Source organism: Protopterus annectens, chromosome 2.part0 (assembly GCF_019279795.1).
Source record: "Protopterus annectens isolate FY-2018-M chromosome 2.part0, PAN1.0, whole genome shotgun sequence".
Taxonomy (NCBI): domain Eukaryota; kingdom Metazoa; phylum Chordata; order Ceratodontiformes; family Protopteridae; genus Protopterus; species Protopterus annectens.
In genome coordinates this window covers 1,789,392,074-1,789,419,218 of record NC_056728.1, presented here as the reverse complement: position 1 = coordinate 1,789,419,218, position 27,145 = coordinate 1,789,392,074, and the positions used below count along the sequence as shown (strand labels likewise).

At 45.0% G+C, this 27,145-nt stretch overlaps 1 protein-coding gene across 1 annotated transcript in view; it reads right to left on the bottom strand.

Annotated features, from left to right (window-relative positions):
* RCC2 (regulator of chromosome condensation 2) overlaps window positions 1–27,145 on the bottom strand; it is a 1,536,688-nt gene that overhangs the window by 932,120 nt on the left and 577,423 nt on the right. The window contains exon 9 of the mRNA XM_044061821.1: window positions 166–193. Coding sequence (XP_043917756.1) covers window positions 166–193 — 28 coding nt within the window. The remainder of the gene's footprint in view (window positions 1–165; window positions 194–27,145) is intronic.

The following is a 27,145-nucleotide window of genomic DNA, read 5'->3' as shown; positions in this document are numbered from 1 at the left end:
GGAGGTCCACCTTGTGGGGTAACTTGTGGCGATTGCCCTTGGCTAGTGAGTGAAGTAGGGGGAACATGTGCTGCCTCTGCCAGTAGGGGGTCACCAACAAGATTATTGGTTTGTCCTTCCTGATTTTCAGTAGGACCTTTTGGATTAGAGGGAAGTGGGGTAAACGTAAAGGAACGGTCCCTTGCAAGGAATGCTGAAAGCATCTACTCTCCAGGCTAGTGGGGAGTGATTCTTGGTGCAGATTCTTGGTGCAGAAAATGATCAATCGTCTGTTCTGGGGGAAAGCAAACAAATCCACCTGAGTGCCTCACCAGTGGACGTCTAGAAAGATTACCCTGCTTAGCATCCACTTGTGCTGCAGAGATGATGTTCTGCTGAGATCTGCCTGCTTGTTGTCCTGAGAGGGGATGTACGAGGCCTGCAGGGACAGGTTGCGCCTGCAGGCAAGGTCCCAGATTTGTAGAGTTATTCTGCAAAGGAAGTAGGCTTTGGTTCCTCCTTGTTTGTTGAGGTACCACACGACTGTGGTGTTGTCTGTGAATATTAAAAGGGGACCCGGGTGAAGGGTAGGAAGGAAAGCCTCCAGGGCTAGGACAACTGCAGTCATCTCCCTGACACTGATGTATTTCTTTTGAAAGGCAGGATTCAAAGTTTCCTGAACCCTGAAATTCTTTCAGGTGGCTCCCCCACCCTTGGTCTGATGCATCTGTGAAAATTAACTGGTTTGGGGAAGGCATTTGGAGAGACAATCATTGGTTGTGTTGGATTTGTTGAAGCCACCACCTTATCTCTGATTTGAGGCAGGGGAGAAAAGGGATTTGTTTCTCTAGAGTGTATGTGCTGTGACCATTGGAACTTCCGCATGGGCATTCTTGCCAAAGGAAGCATGGGAATGGTGGCTGCCATAAGCCCCAGGAGATGCAGGAATTGTCTTGCAGAAAACTGGGATTCCAGTAAAAGGTTTCAAAAGTGAGTGGAGAGGCAGAGGACCTTTTCCTGTGGAAGAAAGCCCCACATTAGATCTGTTCTGATTCTGCAGCCCAGAAATACTTTGTCTTGCTGAGGGAACAAGGAAGATTTGTTTATACTGAGGGTGAAGCCCAGGTTTTGAAGAATGGTGGTGGTGAACCCGAGGTGGTCTCAGATGAGTTTCTGTCTCTACTAGGAGAATGACGTCTAGGTAGGGGGTAAGAATTGGACACCTTGGGTCGTGCAGTAAGCAATGGCTGGGGCTAGGCATTTTTCTGAATACCATGGGTGCTGTAAACAAACCAAAGGGCAAGGCTGCAAACTGAAAATGAGAGCAGGGTCCAGAAAAACTTAAAACTTTTCTGTTGGGAGAGTTTTATGGGGATATGCAGGTAAGCTTTTCCTTTAGATCCAGTGTGGCCATGAAGGCCGGGTCTGGGATTAAAAGGGAGTAGTTGAGAGAGAGAACATTCCGAAAGAAGGAACTTATAGAAATTGGTTCAGGAAAGATAGATCCCGTAAAGGTCTCCAAGGGCCATCCTTTTTGGGGACCACAAAGAGGAGTAAAATACATTTCCTTCCCTGCCTAGAGGAACAGGTTCTATTGTTCTTGTTTTTTTGGAGGTCTTGAAGACTTTCTGGCAGGAGGTGGATTTGTTTTTTTTTGGGGGCAAGGGAATACAGGCTTTGGGATGGGCTTTTCCCCTCCAAGAAAGGAAATATCCATTTTGAAAGATACTCTAACCACTGGTCTGAAGTGATGGTTTTCCAAATAAGTAAACAGTGGGATAGGTGGGCTGACAAAGGCAGATGGGCAAGGCAGTCATATTGTTGGGTGCATTTCTATCCTGAAAGGACCATCTAGGACTTGGTTGAAGTGAAACAGGTCTGGGGAATGCTTGCCTTCTGGTTCCCCTCCTGTGCCTGTTGGATGAGGGGGTGGCAAAGGAAGAGGTTCTCCTGACAAATGAGGTTTTAGCAGGGTAGTTCCTGTAATACTTTGGAATAGGGGACACAGGCAAATGCGGTCTAAGGCAGTGTCCATAATCTTAGCTTTAAAGTCTTCTGGAGGGGGTTGTAGGCACAGCCAAGAATATCTGCAAAGGACTGAAGCAGAAGCTGCTGACCTAGCAGAGGCTTGTGCAGCGTCATAACTGCACCTAACTGAATGCCTTGCTACCTGTGAAGCCAGAGACCATTCTGATGTTATGTCAGACTTAATAGGGCAGCCAGGTGTGGTAGCCAGGAGATTAGTAACTTGTGAGACAAGGTCCAGTGCATATTTAACCATGTGAGTCTGGTAATTTATAGCACGGAAGACCAGAGTGGAAGAGGTGTACACTTTACCAATCCTGTCCATGCTTTTGCTGTCCATCAGTAGGCAAAAGGGATGTAGTGGGAATAAGTCTGGGGAGACGGCAATAACTGCAGGGTCTGCCAAGGGGGGGGGGGTTAACTAAGAATATTTGCTCATCAGGAACATTATAAAACCTGTCTGGTCTTTTAGGTGCAGGTGGTTGAGCGTCTGGATTTTTGAATGCAGAGGTAAAAGCATCCAGATAGGCAGGTAAGACTGGAGGGATGGCTGATGGGGAGGAAGACTCCACTTGGAGTTCAAAATACCTCCTCTGGGTGTCAATCATGTGTAGTGTCCCATTTAAAAGTACTCGTTCATCTTAGTTGTTTCACCAAAGGTAATGTCCTCTGGTGGAGAATCCCCTTCAACAGAGTCCTTATCTAGTGAATAATATTCTAAAGGAGAGGCAATCTGGGATGCATAAGAAATAGATTCTTCAGAAGAGTAGTAAGGTTCTAGTCCCTCCTCTCCTTCTTAGATAGTCTGCAAGGGGAGAGAAATGGCAAAGGCAGGCCTAGGGCTGAGCACCGGTATAGTGGAGGGAGTAGAGCCTGTGGGCCTGAGGGCCATAAAGGCCTGCAGAGAGTTGGTGAAAGAATGCCACTCTGGGACTCCTTCAAGGGTAGGAGTCAAATGTTTAGTTTCCTGTTTTCATTTAGTAGGCATTGATTTGGGGAAGGCCTAGGCTCAGAAGCTTGATTCTCAGGAAAAGGTGTCTCTGAAGGTCACCCAACTCTTACTGGTTCTTCCTTGACATCAGTAGGAACAGACGTCAGCCATCTCTGTGGACGTGCAGGCCGAAACTTCTAAAGTGGCCTCAGTGGGAGCCGAAGTAGTTGGTTCTGTTGGACATCCCTCAACTCCTAAAAATCGGCAGCTGTCAGGACGTCCAATAGAGCAGAGGCAACAGAAGTAGGTCTGGAAACTGGCTTTTTTCCACAGTGGTTCAGGCAGAGCAGCCGATTCGGGGTCCATTCTAAGCGCAAGCTTTTTGAGATGTTGGTTTTCTAAACATCAATTTAGTGCAGCCAGATGGCTGCGGTGGCTCTCCGGTACAAAGGACTGGCAAATGGAACAAGCGGTATGATCGTGTTCCTTCCAAAGACAAAAGAAGCAACAGTCGTTGGTATCCTTGTGGTATCTGATGCCCACAATGGCATTTGCCCTTCTTAGCTGACATCGGCTAATATTACATACAGCTAACCAAGCTCAAGCAGAGAGAAAGTACAGTTGTGTACACTTTCCATAAACGTAGATGTTAAGAGTGTATTCAACTGTTGCTGTCATCACACTTGGGTTACCTGCCTGCTGGTAGTCCTCAGTTGGCCCGAATACCAGAGTCTTGGGATTTCTGCGTCAGATGCTGTTGCCTCTTCCATGATGAAAGGGGTATAAAACATGCAGCAGACACCATCCATTACATCAGGTTTTTTTTGCCCAAATGTCAGGAGTCCCCAAAATAGGAAGCAATTACAGAGTGTGGAACACCTCCAGTAGAAAGTAAATACCATTGCCATAAGATATGGCCAAAAAGAGAGAGGATAGGTAGAAAGTACAGAAAAGTCAGGAGGGGCAAGAGGGAGGGTAACCAGGACTGCAACAGTGAATACACTCAAACAACTACATTTATGTTAAGTGTACACAGCTGTACTATGTTCTTAGTGTTTCACTGTTGCAGTCATCACACTTGGGTTGATTCCCAAAGCTGAGGAAGGGTTGAGGCAGTCTAAGTATTAGAGCTGGCTAGCAGGCCTTGCAAGACAGCTGTAGCAAAACCAGCTCTGGATTTATAAATAGGCAAGTGGTAATGTTTGGTGAAGGTGTGTACAAAACTCCAGGTTGCAGCTTCCAGGATGTCCCTGGTAGGGACTCCCCTGAGAAATGCTGCAGAGGTTGAGGTAGCCCTAGTGGAATGGGTTCTGATTCCCTGTGGGGTAGGTTTTCCATGGTGTTTGTAATAGAAATGGATGCAGTGTGCTATCCATTTGGAGATGGTTTGCTTTGAAATGGCCTTGCCCTCTGCCACTGTAGCAAGGCTGACTAGCAGTTGGTCAGATTTTCTGAAAGGTTTAGCCCTGTCAAGGTAGAACCTAAGCTGCCTGTGCACATCCAAGGAGTACAGGATCCTTTCCCCTTAATTCTGAGGATTAGGGAAAAAAGTTGGTAAAAAGACCGATTGGTTTTAAAGCCACACTGGATACCACCTTGGGCATAAATGATGGGTTAGTCCTGAGGGAAACCCTGTCCGCATGGAAAGGATGACGGGTTCCATAGCCATAAGGGCCTGCAACTGAGACACACTTCTTGCTGAAGTGATGGCTAGAAGTAAGTCTGTTTTCCAAGAAAGGAATTTTAACTCTGCTGTAGCAGCAAACTCCAAGCAGGGAAGCGTGAGCTTCTCTAGTACAAAGTTAAGGTCCCAGGGCTGGAGTGGAAGCTCTCCTTGGGGGGGGTCTTAAGATTGTTAGCTCCTCTCAAGAACTGTTTGACCAGAGGGTGAGAGGTGTCTCAGTACTGTAATGAGCTGAGATGGCAGAGGCATGAATCTTAATAGAAGAGAAGGATAGGCCCTTTGTGGAGCAGTTCTGCGAGATAATTTAGGATTTGAGGTAAGGTGGGCACGGTTGTGTCCTTTCCCCGAGACTGGCTCTAAGAACAGTATCTTTTCCTCTTTTCTGAACAGGATTTCATAGTACTAGGCCTCCTGGCCTCAAGGATGACATCCAGCACCTATTTGGTGAGGGTTGCTGATTATGTATTCATGGAATGAGCCAGGCTGCTAAGTTCAGGGTTTGCAGCTGAGGGTGCAAAATCTGGCCCTCCTGCTGGGACAGCAGGGAAGGGGTCTGATGCAGGTGCCAGGGTGGCACTGCTGTCAGACTGCGTAAAAGTGGGTACCAGTGCTGGTGTGGCTAATCTGGTACAATCAGAATTGTCCTTGACCTGTACTGTTTGATCTTGAGTAGTACTTTCAAGAGGAGGGGCAGAGGGTGAAAGGCATAGATTGAGAGTTTTTCCCATGTAAAGGATGGGGCATCCACTTTCCATGCTTGGCTATGGGGAGTTCTGGTGCAAATTTTGCTCAACTGATGATTCTGGGGGAAAGCAAAGAGGTCCATCTCTGGTGTCCCCCACCTGTGGATTAGAAGCTTGAATGAGTTGGGTTCCAGTTTCCACTTGTGTGGGTCCATTAGATCTCTGCTCAAGTCGTCTGACACTGAATTTTGTATGCCTGGCAGGAATTGACCTTGCAGGTGCACTTGACTGCTCAAGGCTGTGTTTCACAGCGCCATGGCTGACCTGCAGAGTGGGTAGAAATGAGTTCCGTCCTGGTTATGTACCACATAACTGTGGTGTTATCTGTCTATCAAGAGTTGTCCTGGAAGGAAAAGGTATTTGAAGGCTGTCAGTGCATTCTGTACAGCTAACATTTCTTTTTGATTGATATGCAGGTGCATTTGTCTTGGGCTCCATTTGCCTTGAATGCATTTGCCTACCATGTGAGCCCCCCATGCATAGTCTGATGCGTCTGTTGTCAGGGTTTGGGCGGTGGGGTTGAGTGAAAGGGAGTCCCTTGTTGTGGTAGCAGGCCTCTGCCCACCAAAGGAACTCTGTCCTTAAGCAAGGAATGATAGGAATCACAGTTTCCAGGTCCTGAGAATGTTGACACCAGAGACTTAAGTACCATTAAAGTTTCTTCATATGCAGTCTTGCATATGGAATTAGAATGCATGAGGCCATGAACCCTATGCATTGCAGTATTTTTCTTGCAGATAGCTGGGTTTGGGTGGCCAGTAGTTTGTCAAATAAACTGTTTTTTCTGGAGTGAGGAATGCCTTCTGGGAAGCTGCATTCAAGCTTGCTCCCAGGAATACATATTTTTTTGGCTGGGTACCAGATATGATTGCTTTTCATTGATGGTATACCCCAGAGAAGTTAGGAGTCTCTTTACAAATGGCAGGTGCTGAAGTAGCAATTCCTGACTGTCCCCTGAATCAGGCAATCATCCAAATATGGGTAGATTTGAATTTTTCTCTGCCTGCAGTAAGCAATGGCTGGAGCCAGGCATTTTGTGAATACCCTGGGTGCAGTAGATAAGCCAAAGGGAAGTGCAGAGAACTGATGGCGCATACAGCCTGCCCTGAAACAGATATTTCCTGCAAGATTCCCTTATGGGGATGTGTAGATAAGCTCCCTTTAAGTCTAGGGTGACCAGCCAGGAGTTCTTGGCTAGCATAGGAAGCAGCTGTTGGAGAGTAAGCATTTTGAATTTTGGTACCACCAGGAGGGTGAGAGTTCACAGATCCAGGATAGGGCACCAAGAGTTTGCTTTTCTGGGCACCAAAAAGAGCCTGGAGTAGAAACCCAGTCTCTTTTGCTCTGTTGGAACAAGTTGAATAGCCCTGATAATAAGAAAAGAGAAAGTACTTGCTTTTGGGCCTCTGTCCACTGGTCGTCTGGCAATCCGCTTGAGGTTGGCAGTGAGTGGAAATAGAATCTGTATCCCTGGGATACAATGTTTAAGACCCATCTGTCCTGGGTAATGTACTCCCAGTTTTTTGCATGCAGGGTGAGTTTTCCTCTTAGGGGTGCAAGTACTTGGACATGGCTGGGAAGAATGGACAAGTCATTGTGAACTTTTCCATAAGAGGGTGGCTTACCACTCCCTGTTTTTGGGGTGGGGGCACCAATGTTTAGATATGTGCATACCCCTGAAACTGTAGTCTTGGTGGTATGCTGCCCCTGGGTTTGGACTGAGAAGGTCTGGGAGGGACCGGAAAGGACCAGTTTTTTTGAAGGCCAATGCCTACTCAATCTAGGTGACTGTACCTGTAGGAAATCTAACAGTCCACAAAAAAGTAGAATGCAAGTGCTTACAAGAGCAAAGCTCCAACTCAAAAAGTATAGAATAAGCACTTGAGCTCCAAACCAGTGGTAAAACGAACAAAGTTTTTAATAATGGTTAAAACCACACAACAAATGAACCACAAAACACTTAACTGATTCACCGTGCTTTTCATCCTTAATAGAACTTCATCAGATGTAAAACCGTAATTAAATTCAATTAAGCCTTTATATATTCATTTTAAAAAAACAATTAACCAATTTCATCTTAGACCTGAGCTCATAAATATTCAAAGGCATGCTTTCACAGTCATGAATACTCAAAATACATTCTTAATCAAAAAGCATGCATGAAACTTCATTCTGTCCAATACTTACAAAAAATACAGATACCTACTCATACTCATTTACGAAAAATAAATATATCACCATTTTTGCAAAAATACCTAAAATCTACCATAAAAATACATTTAAAAAACATAATACAGCAGACCAACTAGCCATATCTTACTAATACAATTACTATAGCTTTGCTGCCATCTAGTGACTACATAAAAATTTACAAATTAAAGAACAGGCTAAAGGAACACTAAAAAAACCCTCTAGTAAATTTAACTTGTAAAAAACATACTATATAAAAATACCTTATGGTATTTGTAATGTGAGAATAAACATTCATATGTGCATACAATTACATAATGTATATAAATATTTTATTATATATACTATGACTTTTTACTTATAATGAAAGTGTGAAGTACATTTATGATTTAATGCTCAAGTATAAAACTAAACATTTGGAAATTAGTTTCTTAAAGAAATGGCGCTCATTAAACATAGTCCCTAAGGGACAGAGTACATAAATATCCAAACAATATTAGGAAAGAAAGTTGAGAGTCGATTAATATTTTTAATAGCTGTGGTTTTGCCATTATGAAAGTTATGATTAGGGATAATGATATAGAAATGGACAAGCTGTTCAAACAAATAGAGGAGATTAATGAAAAGATTACCACAGACTTATTATTTACAGTGGAAAGAGAGGGGGAAATTGTACAAGAAAAATATTGATAAATGTGCCCTTATATCTAGATGCTTGAATAAGAAAATTGAGAGGGACCTGAAAGAATATAAAGAAAATAGATGCTATACAAGGGGTAGGGTGGGGGAAAGATTTGTATGTGGATTATTATGGCAAAGAACAGGTGGCGTTTAATAGACAGGACACGTATAATAATTTGGGGACAATGTTGATACAGAGGATAGGAATTTTAATAGAAATTATAAACTGGGGTGTTTTTGTAATAATGAAGGTTTTAACAGACATTAAATGATCCTTTAGACTTTCCTTATTTGAGGAGATCAGAAAGGATAGGGAACAGACCAAATGTGCAATACAGGGGAGGGAGATTGTCAACTGTGACGTTCAGAGTAGACTGGAGGACAATGAGAATATACATTACGAACACTTCAGTACCTATCAAAATTAATATTTTTAACTATAGTGGCCTTGATATAGATAGAAGATACTTTCAATTGTTTATGAAAGGGCTTAAATTTGTTCCTAGTAAAAATGGTGATATTAGTAAAACTCTGATTTAAAACTTATTAGGAAAAAGAATCTTGAATTGATAAGAGTAATAATGGAAATGGGACCATACTTAGGAAGAAATGTACTTATAACCAGATTATGCACCCACAGCTTAAGAACTTTGAGAAAGTAGTATAAACGGAACTTGGGTATAAAACTTGGAAATAATAGAACATTTTTGAATTTAACTAAAGAGGAGAGTCAATTGTTGAGTTAAGTGAGAATAAAAATGTTAGGGTGATGAGACCAGATAAAGGTGGGAGTATGGTTATTATGGACCAAATTACATATGTGGCTAAAATGGAGAATATTTTAGGGGATATAGAAAGGTACAATAGAGTCTCATTGAATGAAAAAAGTCATGTACTCACCATAACGTTCTAAGAGTTATCGCCTTTATTCTCACAGATGGGTTCGGAGCCAATACTCTGCTCCACCACTGCCTATAGTAAAGCTCAAGGTCTGCCAGTAGCTCAAGACCAAGCCCCTTTATCCCACAATGCACTGCTGGAATTACCTCAGATCTTGTTTGCTACGAGTATATATACCTTTTTTTTTTTTTTCCTTTTTCTACAAGGAAGCACTTCCCAAAGGGGAAGAAGTAGTATTGAATAACCAGGATGGTACTAGCCTCTAAGTCAACTGTCAGCCAGGAGGGGGAAGGAGGGAGGGACGAGATAAACAACTTGCATGGAACGTTATGGTAAGTACATGACTTCTTTATGTGAAGTTGTTAAATCTCACCGTTTATTCTCACTGATGGGTAGCGTCCCTAGCACCCTCAATCTTGGGGGGCTCATGCAAGTACGTTTTTCAGTACCGTGGAACCAAAGGAGGACCTGTCCCTGGAAGCCTTATCTACCTTTGTAATGCGTGATAAAGGTATGAGGCTTAGACCAAGTGGCTTCAGCACAAATATTGTCGAGGGGCAAATTAGCTTGAAAGGCAGAAGACATAGAAACGGCTCTGGTAGAATGAGCCTTGGGTCTGTGCGTCAACGGCATGCTTGCATTCGCATAAACAAAGGATATACAAATCTGATAACCATTTAGACAGGGTTATTTTAGCCACTGGACTACCTTTTCTGGCCTCCGAAAAGGATACGAAAAGTTGATCTGATTTTCTAATACCCTTAATTCTATCAAGGTAAAATCTGAGCTGTCTGTGTACATAAAGTTTATGCAGCATGTATTCTAATTTGTTAGAGTGGTTGGGAAAAAAGACTGGCAACTCAATGACCGGATTGATATTGGATTCAGAACAGACTTTAGGCAACAAGGAGGGGATTGTTCCAAGAGATACTCTATCAGCATGGAAAATCATGTAAGGAGGTCTGATAGATGATGCTTGAAGTTCTGACACTCTGTGGGCAGAAGTAATGGCTACTAGAAATAGTGTCTTCCAGGACAAATATTTGAGATCACAAGGAGATGCTGGTTTGAAAAGGGGGGGGGGGGTTATTTGATACAGCATAAAATTCAAATTCCAGGGAGAAGGGGATTTTGACAGGAGGTCTCATGTGAAAAACCCCTTTAAGAAAAGCCTTCGATAACTTAGGGCCCATAACATTCAACCCATTGTATCCAAGGTGGAAATTTGATATGGCGGCTAACTGGACTTGAACCATGGCAGCTGCTGCTCCTTTCTTAAAAATCTTTGTCAAAAATTCTAAAATGAACGATAGAAGAGCTCGGAAAGGGTCGATTTTCTGTACATTGGTCCAAATTGAGAACCTGTTCAACTTACTGTGGTATAGTTTCTTGGTGGATGGCTTGTGAGAAGACAAAAGGATTTGTCTTGTATCATCTGAGAGTGAATGAAGCCTGGGAATTAGGGGAAGTGGATTAGCCAAGCAGTCAGCTTTAGGGACTGCAGTGAAGGATAGATGTCCCCTGACGGGTGTATCAGAAGGTCTGGAACTGGGTCCAGGATACACGGATTCTCCAGCAGATGGTGAAAGGAAGGGGAACCAAATCTGTTGAGGCCAGTAGGAGGCTATGAGGATAACTGTCCTTCCCAGTGATTTTGCTTTCTGTAAAACATTGGGTATCAATGGAATAGGTGGGAATGCATATAGTAGACCCGGAGGCCAATCGTGCACGAGTGCATCTCTCGGAGAATGTCCTGGAGGTGGTATTAGGGAAAAGTAGCTTCTGCATTTGGTATTGATGCGATTGGCAAAGAGGTCGCAGCACGGCTGGCCCCATTTGCGGAAAATCAAATCCGCAACTCGTTGATTGAGAGACCAGGGAACAGTATTACCCTGCTCAGCTTGTCCGCTATCACGCTGGATTTCCCCGGGATGCGAGTTACTATCAGAAAATGGTGGGATGACAGTCCATTGCCATACCCAGAGGGCTTCTCGACAAAGGGGGTAAGGACTTGGTTCCGCCTTGTTTGTTCAAGTACCAGACCATTGACATGTTGTCCATCTGAATTGGATTTGTCCCTAGAGGAAGAGTCCTGAAAGTACTGCAACTCCAGAAGTACCGCTCTCAACTCCAGAACATTGCTAAGCAGATGTGACTCTTGATCCGTCCATGTTCTTTGGGCAGTCTTTCCCTGAAAATGCCCCTCCATCCCATCAGGGAAGCGTCTGTGGTCACAGTGGCTACTGGGGGTGGGGGGACAAAGGGTCTTCCGATTGTGACATGAAGAGACGTCAACCACCACCGAAGGTCTCACTTGCAAGAATCTGTTATGAGAATCATGTGGTGCATCGGTAACTTTTGGTAAGACCACTGAGCGAAGAGGAGCCATTGAAGTATTCGCATATGCATCCTTGCGAGTGGTACAACCAGGAGTGCTGCCGCCAAACCTAGCACCTTCAAGACCTCTGCTGCTGTAGCTTTGTTGTTTGACGAAGTGAGACTTTCCGACTGGAAGACAGAGTGGTGGTTGAGGTATCCAACTCTGCTCCTATAAAAACGGTATGCTGCGATGGCGATAAGGCAGACTTTTCTAAGTTGATTGTAATGCCTAACTGATGGCAGAGTGTCAGATGGTGTTGCCTGAGCCAATTGATGCCTGGTGGTAGCGATGAGGAGCCAATAGTCTAGGTATGGAAACACCTGGAATCCTAGACGCCTCAGGTGAGCCAGGACCACTGCCATGCATTTGAACACTCTGGGGGCTGTAGTGAGACCAAAGGGCAGGGCTCAAAAAGCACAGTTTTGTACCTACCATAAATGTAGATGTGCACAGAGGTTGTATAGGATAGAAAGGTATTGATAAGTCCAGCTAGTTCAGAGGGGATGGAGGGAGGGTAACCTGGACTGCAGCAGGGTGAACACTAACATCTACATTTATGGTAGGTACAAAACTGTACTATGTTCATCGTGTTACCCTGCTGCAGTCATCACACTTGGGTTGAATCCCAAAGCTAAGGATGGGTGGTGGAGTTAAACAGGGTTAGAAGAAGCTAGTAGGCCCTGCAAAACTGCAGTGGCAAAACCAGCTCTAGTCTTAGAATATAGAGGTAAGTGATGGTGTTTGGTGAAGGTGTGCACTGAACTCCAAGTTGCAGCTTCCAGAATATCCTAGGTTGGCACCCCCTGAGAAAGGCCGCTGATGTAGCTGTAGCCCTGGTGGAGTGGGACCTAATGTTAGCAGGTACCGGTTTCCCATGATGCGTGTAGCAGAAATGTATGCAATGTCCTATCCATTTTGAAATGGTCTGTTTTGAGATAGCTTTTCCTTGTGATCCTGCAGCATAGGCTACAAAGAGCTGGTCAGATTTTCTGAAAGCCTTAGTTTTATCCAAGTAGTAATGTAATTGCCTGTGAATGTCCAAAGAGTGCAGGAGTCCTTCTCCTTTGTTCTGGGGATTTGGAAAAAAGGTGGGCAAATGAATGGATTGGTTTAGGGCCACACTGGATACCACCTATGGCATAAAGGAAGGGTTAGGTCGGAGAGAGACTGTCTATGAAAAATGAGGAAAGGCTCCACAGCCATTAGTGCCTGTAGCTCTGAGACTCTTCTAGCTGAAGTTATTGCTAGTAGCAGGGCAGTTTTCCATGAAAGAAATTTTAAATCAGCTGAAAAAGCTGGTTCAAAGGGCGGCGGTGCAAGCTTTTCCAGAACAAAGTTGAGATCCCAAGTAGGTGTTGGTGCTCTCCCGGGTGGTCTTGTTCTTAGCCCCTCTGAGGTACTGTCTTAGGAGTGGATGTGAAAATAAAGGAGGATCAGGTGTTGTAATGAGCTGAAATTGCTGAGGCGTGGATCTTAATAGATGAAAAGGAAAGTCCTTTGTGCAACATCTCAGTTAAATATTGTAGAATCTGAGGAATGTTTGGATCAAGGGGATTTTGGCCTTTAGCCTGGTTCCTGGCGCAAAATCTTTTCCATTCGTCTGAATAGGTTTTCCTGGTGCTGGGCCTCCTGGCCTCCAGAATGACATCCATAACGGCTTTGGATACAGGTGTTGGCTGGTTGTTTAAGTAATCTGCCATGCAGCCAGGTTTAAAGTCTTGAGCTGGCTGTGTAGAATCTGATTATCTCGCTGGGTGAGCAGGTGAGGAATTTGTGGTAAAATCCATGGTGGGCCGTGGGCCATGTTCCTTAGAATTGGATACCAGTGCTGGCGTGGCCAGTCTGGTGCAATGAGTATAATTTGTGGCCTCTGTAATCGGACTTTCAGCAGTACCTTTGCTAGAAGAGGCAGTGGAGGAAAAGCATATACTGTTAATGTTTTCCAACTGAATGAGAGGGCGCCCACTTTCCAAGCTTGTGGGTGGAATGTCCTTGTGCAAAATTTCTGAAGTTGGCAGTTTTTGGGGGTTGGCAAACAGATCTATGTCTGGGCGTCCCCATTTTTGAGTTATCATTGGAAATACTTGTGGATCTAGTTTCCACTCGTGGGGATCCATGATGTTTCTGCTTAGGGCAGCTGCCAATGTGTTTTTCTTTCCTGGCAGGAATTGTGCTTGTAGTTGAACTTGGTAGGTCATTGCTTGCCTGCATAGAGGGTAGGAATGCGTGCCCCCTTGCTTGTTTATGTACCACATTACTGTGGTATTGTCCATCTTTATTATTAGTTGTCCTGGATGCAAGTGGTCCTTCAAAGCTGTTAGGGCATTTTGTACTGCTATCATTTCTTTTTGATTGATATGCAGATGCCTTTGATCTGTAGTCCATTTGCCCTGATTGCACTGTCCTGCCATGTGTGCTCCCCAGGCATAGTCCGGTGCATCTGTTGTTGTTTGCCTGGCTGTGGGTAAGGTGAAAGGTTGACCCTTGTTGAAGTGACATGCCTGTGCCCACCATAGAAACTCCTGCTGAAGGCAGGGAATGAGTGGTATCATTGTTTCCAAGCTGTGGCTGTGCCGAGTCCATACGCTTTTCAGGTACCATTGTAATTTCCTCTTGCGCAGTTTTGCAAATGGTATTAGTAGTATGCAAGATGCCATGGGAGTTGGGTCTTTGTTGCCATTATTTTGAAGTATTGAGTCAGCTGTTGTTGCTTGTCTGGCGTGAGATAAGCCACCTGGGCCATTGTATTCAAGCTGGCACCCAGGAATATTATGTTTTGTGAGGGCACTAGTTTTGATTTCTTTTAGTTTACTGCGTACCCTAGGCAACTTAGGTGTTTGACAAATGCCAGATGCTTTAAAAGAATGTCCTTGCTTTCTGCTTGAATAAGGCAGTCGTCCAGGTATGGGTATATTTGAATTCCTCTGTCTGCAATATGCAATTACTGGTGCCAGGCATTTTGTGAAGACCCTGGGCGCAGTAGATAAGCCAAAGGGCAGTGCAGAGAATTGATAATGGGTTGAACCTGCAATGAAGCGGAGGTATCTTCTGCAATTTTGTCTGATAGGGACATGCAGGTATGCCTCCTTGAGATCCAATGTTACCAGCCAAGCCTTCTTGTCCAGCATGGGAAGAAGCTGCTGTAGTGTTAGCATCTTGTATTTTGGTACTTGCAGATAGGTGTTCAGAACTGAAAGATCCAGAATGGGTCTAAATGCTTTGTCCTTTCTGGGGACTAGAAAAAGTCTCGAGTAAAATCCTTGTCCTTGCTCCTGTGTAGGTACCTGTTGAATGGCTCTCATGTCCATGAGAGCTGTAATTTGTTTTTGTGCCTCTGCCCATTGATTTGGTGGCAGGTTTGGCATTCCTTTTATCCTTGGCAAGGTATGAAAGTGGAATCTGTATCCTTGTGAGACAATGCTTAGGACACATTTGTCTTTTGTGATGATGTGCCAGTTGACTGCAAAAAGAGCTAATTGTCCTCCCAAGGGAGCTGCCAAGAGAGATTTGCTTGGTAGTTTGAGGGTTGAGTCATTGTGTTTGCCTTCTGCTAGCTTGGGACCTGTCTTCTCCTTCTTTCTGGGCAGCAGTACCCCATTGGCGAGGTTTGTAAGGGCCTTGTGACTGACCTCTGCCCCTTGGGCATCTGTATTTGCCCCTCTGTGATCTGTCAGAAGCTGGAAATTACCAGTTTTTTGTTGGCCAGTTTCTGCTGAAACGAGTGGGGTTGTACCTGTAAAAAATCCTTGACCGTCTGCAAAGACTTTGCCTTATCCTCCAGTTTCTTTAAAACCTCTTCTGCTTTGACACCAAATAATACATCCTGCTGTAAAGGTGCATCCAATAATTTTGCTTTAACATGATCAGGTAGGGTTTGTTCTTTTAACCATGTCTACGTATGACAGACCCAGTAACAGCTGCTCTACAGGAAGTTTCCAATTAATCAAATCCACATTGTAAAGTATGTTTGCCAACCTGTTCAGCTGCATGCAACAGATCCTGCATTTCCTTGCATTCAGACTGTTCAGAATGTGTGCTCATTTTTTGTTTTGATTGAGACATTAGGAATTGCTGATATTTCAGCATGTGAAAATGACAATTTAATGCTCTCATAGCCAGAGTAGCTGAGGTGTATATCTTTTTTCCTCATCTATCTAGGGCTCTGGAATCCCTTTCAGAGGGTACAGGATTTTTAGCCATAGAAGCTTTTGCTCCCTTAGGACCCTGGGAAATTGTTTCTGGGTCAGCTACAAGGCTTTTATAAAGGAATTTGTGAGAATCAGGTACTCTGTAGTATCTATCTGGTTTGGCTGGAGCAGGAGGTAGAGAGTCTGGATTTAAACTAGACTCCAAGTAAACATCATCCACAATATCTAAAACTGGAGGGATAGCCACAGTGGTCTCTGCTGGGGTAGTAAAAGGAACTCTGAGCCTTTTCTTAGAATCAGAGTAGTCCTGGCCTTCCCAGTGGAAATGTTCCCTCATGGTATGTAAAGTTTCCCCAAAGGAGTAGTCTTCAGGGGGAGATGCTGAGGGAATAGAGTCTTCAGCATCAGAGTCTTCATAAGGGGGAAAAAGCGTAATCCTGTTCCTCAGAAGAATCTGAAAAAACTGAAACCCGGTCAGAGGAAGTATAATCCTCCTCTTGTCTTGGTCTTTTATCTGGAGGGGGATGGGAACCCCTGATTAGGGTAAATCAAATCTTCAGCCACCTTAAGCATCTGTTTCTTAGGCATGGGGCCTTGAACTGGAGACTGATGTGCAGTCTTTTTTGGTTTTAATGGAGTTTTAAAGCTTAGCATAAGATTTAATGGTGAGTGTAGTCGGTCTGAAGACACCTTCTGCAACCGAAGGTGTTTCTACTGCACCGGGATCTCCTCCTGCTCTAGTGTCGGAAGGGCCTAATGAAGATGGCTGCGACGGCCTAGTACACTCTGCTTGAGAATCCGCAGCTGTCTGGGGTTCCAATTCTGCGGTCGTCAGGAGCTGCGTAGGTGCCTCACTGAAAACCGGAGAACCGGCGACAGGCCTCAGAGTCTGGCTTGGTCCTAGGCTGCCTGTCCTTATCCTTGCGTTTTTTTTATGCATGCCGGTAGTCGGCTGCTCCGACGGCATGATATAATTAAATTTCCTACCAAAGTAATGTCGTGCGAAGTCAAAACGGCGTTTGATAGTTTATTAAACCTAACAAAATCGACAACCTGTGACGTCATGGTCTGGGCCTAGGCAAGGAATACAATAAGAATGGAAGTCCTTATGAGGTATTTGCTTCCCACAAGAAATGCAATTGTTAACTTTTTCTGACATCGGACTGAGGCAAGAAACGGTTCCCCAATGGGGTACTTCGCTTTATTGAAGACTTTGGACTGAAATTTGATTCGAAAATCTCAGGTGTCGGCCGACTGGCACTTGCGAACCGCTTCTGCTTCGGGCACCGTGCGGCAAGAAAGACTGAAGAAAATGGCATCTGATACCTCTTCTATACCCCTGGCGCACTGACGTCAGGGAGGAAGCGACAGCAACAAACGCCAGACCAAGACTTTGTAACTCTGGCTGACTGTGGGACCGCCTGATGGCAGGATAACCCAAGTGTGATGACTGCAGCAGGGTAACACGAACATCCGGTAATGATGGGCTCCCAGCCGGAAACACTGTTCATCTTTATGTGATAGTACGCATCCTTGAGATCTATGGAGCACATCCAATCACCTTTCCCTAGGAAGGGAAGAATGAACTGAAGTATGACCATTTGGAATGTCTCTCTTTACGAATTGGTTGAGTCTGCTGAGGTCCAAGATAGTCCTCCAGTCCCCTATTTTCTTTGGTACCAAAAAGAATCTTGAGTAAGTTTGAATCCAAGTTGGTCTGCTGGGACTGGTTGGATGACTTTTTTCTAGCGATTTTTGGACCTCATCGATTGCTTGTTCCCTGAGACTGGGTGGAATATCTGGGATTCTGTTTACAGGAGTGGGAGGGGAAGAGAACGGTATGAAATATCCTCTGAAAATGATGCTTTGTACCCATGTATCTGACGTTATGTTTAGCCAGGCTTCTGGGTACAAAGATAAGTGACCCCCAACTGCCTCCAGAGCCGGACAGCAGAGCCTCCTTTCAGGAGTGCTGGTAGGGCTGACCAGAGAACTGGCCTCTGTCACCCTGTTGCTGCGGACCCCCACTGCCGCGCGGGCGGCGCCTTCTGTTATAACCCCCTCTGCCTCTAAAGGGGGTTTCTCCACGTGTGTTCTGAAAGGCTCCCTGTGCTTTTCGGAACTACATTTTTCCGCCCTTAAGGCCATTGGGATAGGGCCGAGTAGGGGTAGAAAAACAAACTCCAATGGCAGATATGGTCTTGCCTTCCTGCTCACACCTGATTAAAGTTTCCTTTACTTTAGGCCTAAACAAAGATGAGCCATCAAATGGGGTGTTAATAAAGGAAGACTTAAAGGGCTCCACAAAGGAAAGTACAGTTGTGTACACTTATCATAAATGTAGATGTTCAAGTGTATTCACTGTTGGTCATTACATTTGGGTAATCTGCTGGCAGGTTGCCCTCAGTCGGCCTGAATTCCAAAGTCTTGGTTTCTGTGTCGGTTGCCGTCTCCTCTTCCATGACTTCAGGTCGTCAGGGGTATAAAACAAGCAGCCAATGCCATTTTAGTTTTTCTTGCCCCAGATGTCAGTCGCCCCCAAAAAGGCATCAAAAATATATATACCTGCATCAATACAAACTTTACCTTCATCTACAAATACATCACATAGGGTGTAGACGACAGAGAAGGAAAAAAACTCCAGAATGTAAGGGGGATGGTGGGCGGGTAACCTGGAATGCAACAGTGAATACACTCGAACATCTACATTTATAGTAAGTGTACACAACTGTACAATGTTCTTCGTGTTTCACTGTTGCAGTCATTACATTTGGGTAGAGTCCCAAAGCTATGGTTGGGTGGCTGGAGCTAAACAGCGTTCGGTGCGGTTATAAGGTCCTGCAGAACTGCAGTTGCAAAGCCTGCTCTGGACTTAGAGTAGAGAGGCAAATGGTAATGCTTTGTAAAGGTGTGAACAGAACTCCAAGTAGCAGCCTCTAGAATGTCTTTGGTTGGTTCTCCTCAGAAAGGCTGCTGAAGTAGCTGCAGCTCTGGTAGAATGAGACCCAATGCCCTTGGGCACAGGTTTACCATGGTGTAAGCAGCAGAAACGAATGCAGTGGCTTATCCACTTTGAAATAGTCTGCTTTGAAATAGCCTTTCCCTCTGATCCTGCAGCATGTGACACTAGTAATTGCTCAGTTTTTCTTAGAGCTTTAGTCCTGCTCAAGTAGAATCTTAACTGTCTGTGTACGTCCAAGGAATGCAGACTTCTCTCACCCTTGTTCTGCAGATTTGGATAAAAGGGTTGGCAGATGAATAGTTTGGTTAAGAGCCACACTGGAAACCACCTTAGGCATAAAGGTTGGATTTGTCCTCAGACACTCTGGGTAAAATATGATAAAAGGCTCCACAGCCATGAAGGCCTGTAGCTCTGAGACTCTTCTTGCTGGAGTAATTGCTAGTAGAGCTCTTTTCCATAAGAATTTTATATCAGCAGTAGCAGCTGGTTCAAATGGAGGCAGAGTGAGCTTTTCCAACACATAATTGAGGTCCCAATGCAGGTACTGGTGATGATCTAGGAGGCCTTAATTTTTTGTCTCCTCTAAGATACTGCTTTAGTAAAAGATGAGAAAAGATTGGTGGCTCTGTATTGTAATGAACCGAAATGGCAGAGTCATGAATTTTAATTGAGGAGAAAGATGGGCCTTTGTCAAGCATCTCAGTCAAGTATTGTAATGACGTCCATTACAGCTTTACTGAGAGGTGTTTGTGTAACTACATATCAACCATGATGCCAGGTTCAGTGTCTGGAGGTGATTGTGCAGGATCAGCTTCTTTTGCTAGGACAGTAGTTGAGGTCTTTGAGGTAAGGTCCAAGCTGGGTATTGAGACAAGTTCCTTAGGACTGAGTACCAGCATTGGCGGGGCCAATCCGGACAAATAGTATCTTTGGTTTCTCTTGTCTGACTTGTAGGAGTACCTTGGGGAGAAGAGGCAGTGGTGGCATAAACTGATAGGCTTTTTCCAAGTGAAGGACAGGGTGTCCACTTTCCATGCCTGTCTGTGATAAGTCCTTGTGCAGAACCTTTTCAATTGATAATTTTGAGGGGAAGCAAATAGATCTATGTCTGGGCTCCCCCATTTCTTTATCATGCTGAAGACTTCTGGATCTAGTTTCCACTCGTGAGGATCCATAAGGTTTCTGCTTAAATAGTCTGCCAGAGTATTTTGTTTTCTTGGCAGGAACTGAGCTTGAAGATGCATCTGGTAAGTCAAAGCAGTGTCCCACAGTGCCATGGCTAATCGGCAAAGGGGGTAATGAGTGCGTGCCCCCCTGCCTGTTTATATACCACATGACCGTGGTGCTGTCAGTCTATCAGTAGTTGTCCTGGATGAAGCAAGTCCTTGAAGGCTGTGAGGGCATTTTGAAAAGCTAGCATCTTTCTGGTTGATATGTAGATGCATTTGTTTTGGGGTCCTTATGCCCTGAATGCATCTTGCCATGTGGGCCCCCCAGGCATAATCTGAGGAGTCTGTTAAGGTTTGGCTGGCAGGGGGTAGCGTGAAGGCCCGTCCCATGTTTTGGTGACATACCTTTGCCCACCACAGAAACTCCTGTTGCAGGCAGGGAGTTACAGGGATCATCGTTTCCAGACTGACAATGTTGACTCCATAAACTTTTTAGGTACCATTGAAGTTTCCTCCTATGCAGTCTTGCATATGGAATCAGTAGGATAAAGGATGCCATGAAGCCCAAAGCCTGCAGAATTTGTCTTGCAGATAACTGGGTTTTTGCTGCCATCAGTGCGAATTTAGTCAGTTGCCTTTGCTTGTCTGGCGTGAGGTAAGCCACCTGGGGGAGTTGTATTCAAGCTTGCACCAAGGAATGTCATCTTTTGAGAGAGTATCAGTTGTGATTTCTTTTAGTTTATTGTCTACCCTAGGCATGTTAGAAGCCTTTTCACAAATACCAGGTGTTGAAGAATGTCCTTGTTCTCTGCTTGAATGAGACAGTCGTCCAAGAAAGGATATATTTGAATACTACTTTGTCTGCAAAATGCAATTTCTGGTGCCAGGCACTTTGTAAAGACCGTGGGTGCAGTAGATAAGTCAAAGGGCAGTGCAGAGAATTGGTAATGCATTAAAGCCAGCCTTGAATCTGAGGTATCTTCTGCACGACTGCCTTACTGGGACATGCAGGTATGCCTCTTAGGTCTAATGTCACCAGCCAAGCATTCTTGCCCAGCATGGGCAGAAGCTGCTGCAATGTCAGCATTCTGAATTTTGGAATGTTCAGGTATGTGTTCAGAATCGATAAATCCAGTACTGGCCACCAGAGGCCTTGTCCTTTGAGTACAAAGAACAGTCGAGTAAAAACCTTGTCCTTTTTCCTGTTCTGGTACTGCCTGGATGGCCCCCATATCCATGAGGGACGTAACCTGTTTCTGTGCCTCTGCCCTTTGATTTTTTGGCAGATCTGACCAACCATTTGTCATTGGCAGAGTACGAAAATGGAACCTGTATCCCTGTGATACGATGTTTATTACCCACTTGTCATGGGTTAACTGCCAATTTTGAGCAAAAAGTGCTAATTTCCCCCCTAAGGGTGCTGCCAAAAGATAAGTGCTTGGTGAAGGCAAAGGGAAGTAATTGGGACTGCTTTCTGTAGGTTTGCGCTTTATCTCATCCAGATGTGGCGGTAGAAGCGCCCCATTGCTTTGACCTGTATGAATCTTGAGCCTGGTATCTGGAACCCTTAGGGCGTCTGGATTTGCCCCTTTGAGCTCTGTCTGACACAGGAAAGGACACATTTTTTGTAGGCCAGTGTCTACTGAATCTTGGTGGCTGCACTTGTAAGACGTCTTTTACAGTTTGCATAGACTTAGCATTGTCTTCCATTTTCTTTGAAACCTCTTTTGCCTTAATACCAGAGTATTATGCTGTAAAAGTGCATCTAGTAATTTAGCTTTAGCATGATCAGGCAAATTTTGTTCCTTCAGCCAGGCATGCCTCCTAAATCACAAATCCAGTAACTGCAGGCCCTGAAGGAGGCCTCTAAAGTATTAAAACCACATTGCAAAGTATGCATTCCAACCTGTTCAGCTGCATGCAATAATTCCTGCAATTCTTTTCTGCACATTCAGAAATCAACATTCTCGGTTTCAGCAATCCCAAAACATGTTGTCGATACTTGAGCATATGAAACTGGCAGTTTAAGGCCCTAATTGCCAAGGTTGCGGATGTATAAACCTTTTTCCCCATCTATCCAGTGCCCTTGAATCTGTCAGAAGGGGTAGGATTTTTTGCTGTTGAGGCCTTAACTCCTTTTGGACCCTGTGAAATAATTTCAGGATCAGCAGCAGGGTTTTTAAATAAAAATGTGTGTGAGTGAAGACCCTGTAATATCGGTCAGGCTTGCTGGGAGCCGGAGGTAAGGAGTCAGGGGTCAAGCTCTACTCCGAAAACACATCATAGACAATGTCTAAAACAGGGGGTATGACTAAAGGCCAGTGCTGAGGGCGAAGGAAATACCCAAGCTTTTTTTTTTGATTCTGAGAAATCTTGACTCTCCCAGTGAAAATGCTCCCTCAAAGTATGCAAGGTTTCTTCAAACGAATAATCCTCAGGATGTGATGCAGATGGTATATCTTCTGCATCCGAATCCTCATAGGGAGGAAGAGAATTTCTGATCAGAAGAGGAATCAGAAGAAATAGAAACCTGATCTGAAGACTCAATCAGTGTCTTGCCTAGGCCTCTTATCTGGAGGGGGCTGGGAACCCCTGATCAAGGTAATAAGGTCTTCAGCCATTTTAATCTGTTTTTTAGGCATAGAGGCCTGGTGCACGTGGCTCATGTTTCGTTTTTTTTAGTTTTAGAAGTTGCTTTTGTCTTTGGTTTTGCAGCTGTCGTCGGTTTGATATAAAAATGTTGAGGCCTGAATACACCCTCAGAAGCCAGTACCTGCTCAGCGGCTCCGGACACATCCGAGGGAGCTGAGTATCTCTCGGCATGTCGGACTCCACATGGGTTTCGGTAGGGGCCTGCGACTCGAAAGTAGCGAGCATCAGGGACTGCGAAAGCACCTGACTGAGTACCGGCGAACTGTCGACTGGCTTAGGAGCTTAGTCATCGGTTTTGGACCTCGTCTCTCTCTGTCCTTTTCTTTGAGTTTTTTATGTACTCTGGTAGTTGGATTGCTATCAGATGACATTTATGGTTAGTTAAGGGTTTCCAAAATACTTTGAGGCAACACTATACAGACGCTTAATAGTGTGTTGGTTAAATATAGCACAAAACAGACAGCCAGGCACGTTGCGATCAGGGCCTAGGCAAGGAATACAGTATAAATGAAATCCTTATGAGGTATTTGCTTCCCACAAGTAATACAATTAACTTTTTCTGACATTGGTATGGAGCAAGAAAAGTTTCCCCAATGGGGTTACTTAGCTTTAGTGAAGACTTCGGTTCTGAAACTCAAACTCGAATGGTTCTGAAACTCAAACTCGAATATTTCAGGAGTCGGCCAACCGGCACTTGCGAAATGCTTCTGCTTCAGGCACCGCGCGGCAAGAAAGACTAAATAAAATGGTGTTGGCTGCTTATTTTATACCCCTAATGACCTGAAGTCATGAAAAAGGAGACAGCAACCAACGCAGGACCCAAGACTTTGGAATTCAGGCCGACTGAGGGCAACCTGCCAGCAGATTACAGAAATGTAATGACTGCAACAGTGAAACACGAAGATCATCAGAGACGCATCCAGGCTAGTCTCCGCAGAGCAATGCCTTAACTAGTGGCTCTACTCGAACCATCAGCTACATAAGATATGAGACGCATGGACGAGTTGACAACCGAGTTTAGGGTAGCGAGCTGTGTGTCGACTATCAGCAACCGCTGCAGCTACCATACCCTGGAGAGCATCTCCTAGCTCTTTCAGATCGTTGTAGTCTTGTGAAATGGGTTAAATAGTTCAGCGAACACAGAGAAAAAGTCGCTGAACTAAACATGTTTCCCATATCTATTCATGATCCTAGAATCTGTTAGGAGGATGGATAGATGCGGATGTTTCAGACACTTCCTTTTTGGTGGCTGCAGCTACCACCATGGCATCAACAGGCACTCCTTTGGTCAAAAAGGCTTTGTCCACTGGGGCAGAGATGAACTTATTCGGCTTCTGAGGGACAGGTTTCCATGGCCTCTGGTGACTCCCACGCCTTACGAGAGAGCAGCTCCATGAGCTCATCATAAGGTGGAGACCCACAAGAAGTTGTAGGTTGAGACACAAAAACCTTCAAGAACACTGTCTCTTCCTCAGTAGGGGTTTTAGACTGCCAATCGCCCCTCTGACTCAGGATCTCTAATCTCTGTAAAGGAGATATGCTCAGAGGGGGATCAAGGGGACCCTTCTGACTCATCCAAGTTAGTGTCGGATGTCAAAGACTCCTGTGGGGAGTCCAAGTGCCTCCTCTTGCACAGTCTCTTCCTGGGTACCTCCTCAGTGGGGAGATCCAGGGAGGTCTCAGAAGAACAGGGGGCGCCCTGTGGGGCTGGCCTAAAGCTAAATGCCAAAAAGTGCATAGTCATCCCCTTTGGGAAAAACAAAGTGCCCACAAATAACCACATAGGTGGTAATCCATGAAGTACGGAATAAGTAATTAGGGACTTGGGGACCCAAGTAGATAGCAATCTCTCCTTTGACAATCATGTTGCCAAAGTGGTTAGAAAGACCTTCTATATTGCCCACCTTATCATGAAAGGATTCACATCTAGATCAAGAGAAGTCATTGTGTCCCTCTACTCATCACTTATCAGGCCCATAATTGAATGCAATGCCCCATTTGGATGTACCTTAATCGACACCTGCAGCAACTGGAAAGACCCCAAAAGTACCTCACCAAGAGGATCAAGGGGCTCAAACAGATGCCCTATGCAGCTCGGCTAAAGAAACTCCAGCTCTACTCAGTTGCGTACCACCTACTCAGAGGCAATCTGTGCCTGACATATAAAGCCATGTCCAACCCAGAATTAATGGACATGCTTCACCTCAGGAAATCCAAATTCCTTAGAGCTACACGCTCCAGGGACTTGAACCTCAGCACATAAATAAATAGGACATGCTGGAGGGACAGATTCATATCCCAGAGGCTACCCTCACTCGAACAAAATCCCAATCCATGTTAGGCAGAGCCCCTCACTGACCCTCTTCAAGAGGGATCTTGACGAGTAGATGGGAGATCGTAAGTTTACCCCTGGGATCTCTTCTGTGTCCCTGCTTGACAGAGGTACAGTAAACAAACCTTAAAAGGGCTACCTTCTGTGACCTACTATACAGAGGCACAGTCAACTAATCTAAAAGGGTGACGAAAGCCAAACACACACTGGCTAGGCTTATAAATGCCCTAGGGTAGATAGCCTAGTATCAACCTAAGAATCAACCTATGAATGCTTAGGGGGACTGGTAGATGTAGAAGCGGACAGGTGCTTGAGGAGAGAAAGAAGCCTGAACTGATGCAATGTCTTAGGAGATGGGACTCTCCTCATGGCATCGAAAGCACCATGGCTCCAATGAGAAGGGGTAGAGTGATCCAGAGGGAACGTCCGATCCTCCAACACCGAAACCATGGGCTCACAGCCAGAGGTATGAGCAGAGCTCATCCGAGCCGAAGCCTCAACAGAAAAAGTTGGCACAGACTCGGTTTTGAGCTGGTCAGATTTTCTGAAAAACCTTAGTTTTATCCAAGTAGTAACATAGTTGCCTGTGAATCTCCAAGGAGTGCAAGAGTCTTTCTCCTTTGTTCTGTGGATGTGGAAAGAAGATGGGTAAATGGATGGTTTAATTTAGAGCCACACTGGATACCACCTTAGGCATGAAGGAGGGATTAGTTCGTAGAGAAACTCTGTCTTGATGGAAAATGAGGAAAGGCTCTACTGCCATTAGTGCCTGAAGCTCTGACACTCTTCTGTCTGAAGTTATTGCTAGCAGCAGGGCAGTCTTCCATTATATAAACTTTAGATCAGCAGAGAAAGCTGGTTCAAAAGGAGGTAGCGCAAGTTTTTCCAGAACAAAGTTGAGGTCCCAGGTTGGTGTAGGTGCTCTCCTGGGGGCCTTTTGGCCCCTCTGAGAAACTGCCTTAGAAGCGGATGTGAAAATAAGGGAGGATCAGTGTTGTAGTGGGCTGAAATAGCTGAGGCATGGATTTTAATAGATGAGAAAGTCCGTCCTTTGTGCAACATCTCAGTTAAATACTGTAGAATCTGAGGTATGTGAGGCTGAAGGGTATTTTGGCCTTTAGCTTCATTCCAGATGCAAAACCTTTTCCATTTGTCCGAGTAGGCCTTTCTGGTGCCGGGCCTCCTAGCTTCTAGAACATCCATAACTGCTTGAGGAAAAAGAGCTGGCTGGTTGCTTAGGTGATTTGCCATGCAGCCAAATTTAAGGTTTTGAGCTGGCTGTGTAGAATCTGATTGTCCTGCTGTGTGAGCAAATGAGCAATTTGTGATCAAATCCAAGGTGGGCCCCTGGGCCATATTCCTTAGTAGTGGGTACCAGTGCTGGCGTGGCCAGTCTGGGGCTATGAGTATCATTCTGGGTCTCTCTTTCCTGACTTTCAGAAGCACCTTTGAGAGAAGGGGCAATGGAGGGAAGGCATAAACTGTCAGGTTTTTCCAACTGAATGAGAGTGCGTCCACTTTCCAAGCTTGATGGTGAAGCATCCTTGTACAAAATTCTGTTAGCTGATAGATCTGTTTGCCAGCCCCCAAAACTATGTCTGGGTGGCCCCATTTTTGAGTTATTGCAAATACTTGTCGATCCAGTTTCCACTCGTGGGGATCCGTGATGTTTCTGCTGAGGTAGTCTGCCAATGTGTTCTTTTTTTCCTGGCAGGAACTGAGCTTGTAGCTGAACTTGGTAAGCCATGCTGTGCTCCACAAGGTCAGAGCTTGCCTGCATAGAGGGTAGGACTGTGTACCCCCTTGTTTATGTACCACATTACTGTGGTGTTGTCAGTCCTTATTGTAAGCTGTCCTGGATGCAAGAGGTTCTTGAAGGCTGTCGGGGCATTCTGTACAGCTAGCATTTCTTTTTGATTGATGTGCAGATTCCTTTGATCTGCAGTCCATATGCCTTGAACGCACTGTCCTGCCATGTGTGCCCCCCAGGCATAGTCCGATGCATCTGTTGTCAGTTTGCCTTGCTGGGGGCAAGGTGAAAGGCTGACCCTTGAGGTGACAAGCCTGTGACCACCATAGAAACTCTTGTTGAAGGCAGGGAATGAGAAATATTGTGTCCAAGCTGTGGCTGTGTTGAGACCATATGCTTTTTAGGTACCACTGTAATTTCCTCATATGCAGCTTTGCAAATGGTATTAGTAGTATGCAAGATGCCATGAAGCCCAAGGCCTGCAGAATTTTTCTTGCAGGGAGTTGGGTCTTTGTTGCCATTGTTTTGAAATATTGAGTCAGTTGTAGTTTGTCTGGCATCAGATAAGCCTTCTGGGCCGTTGTATTCAAGCTGGCACCCAGGAATGTCATTTTGTGAG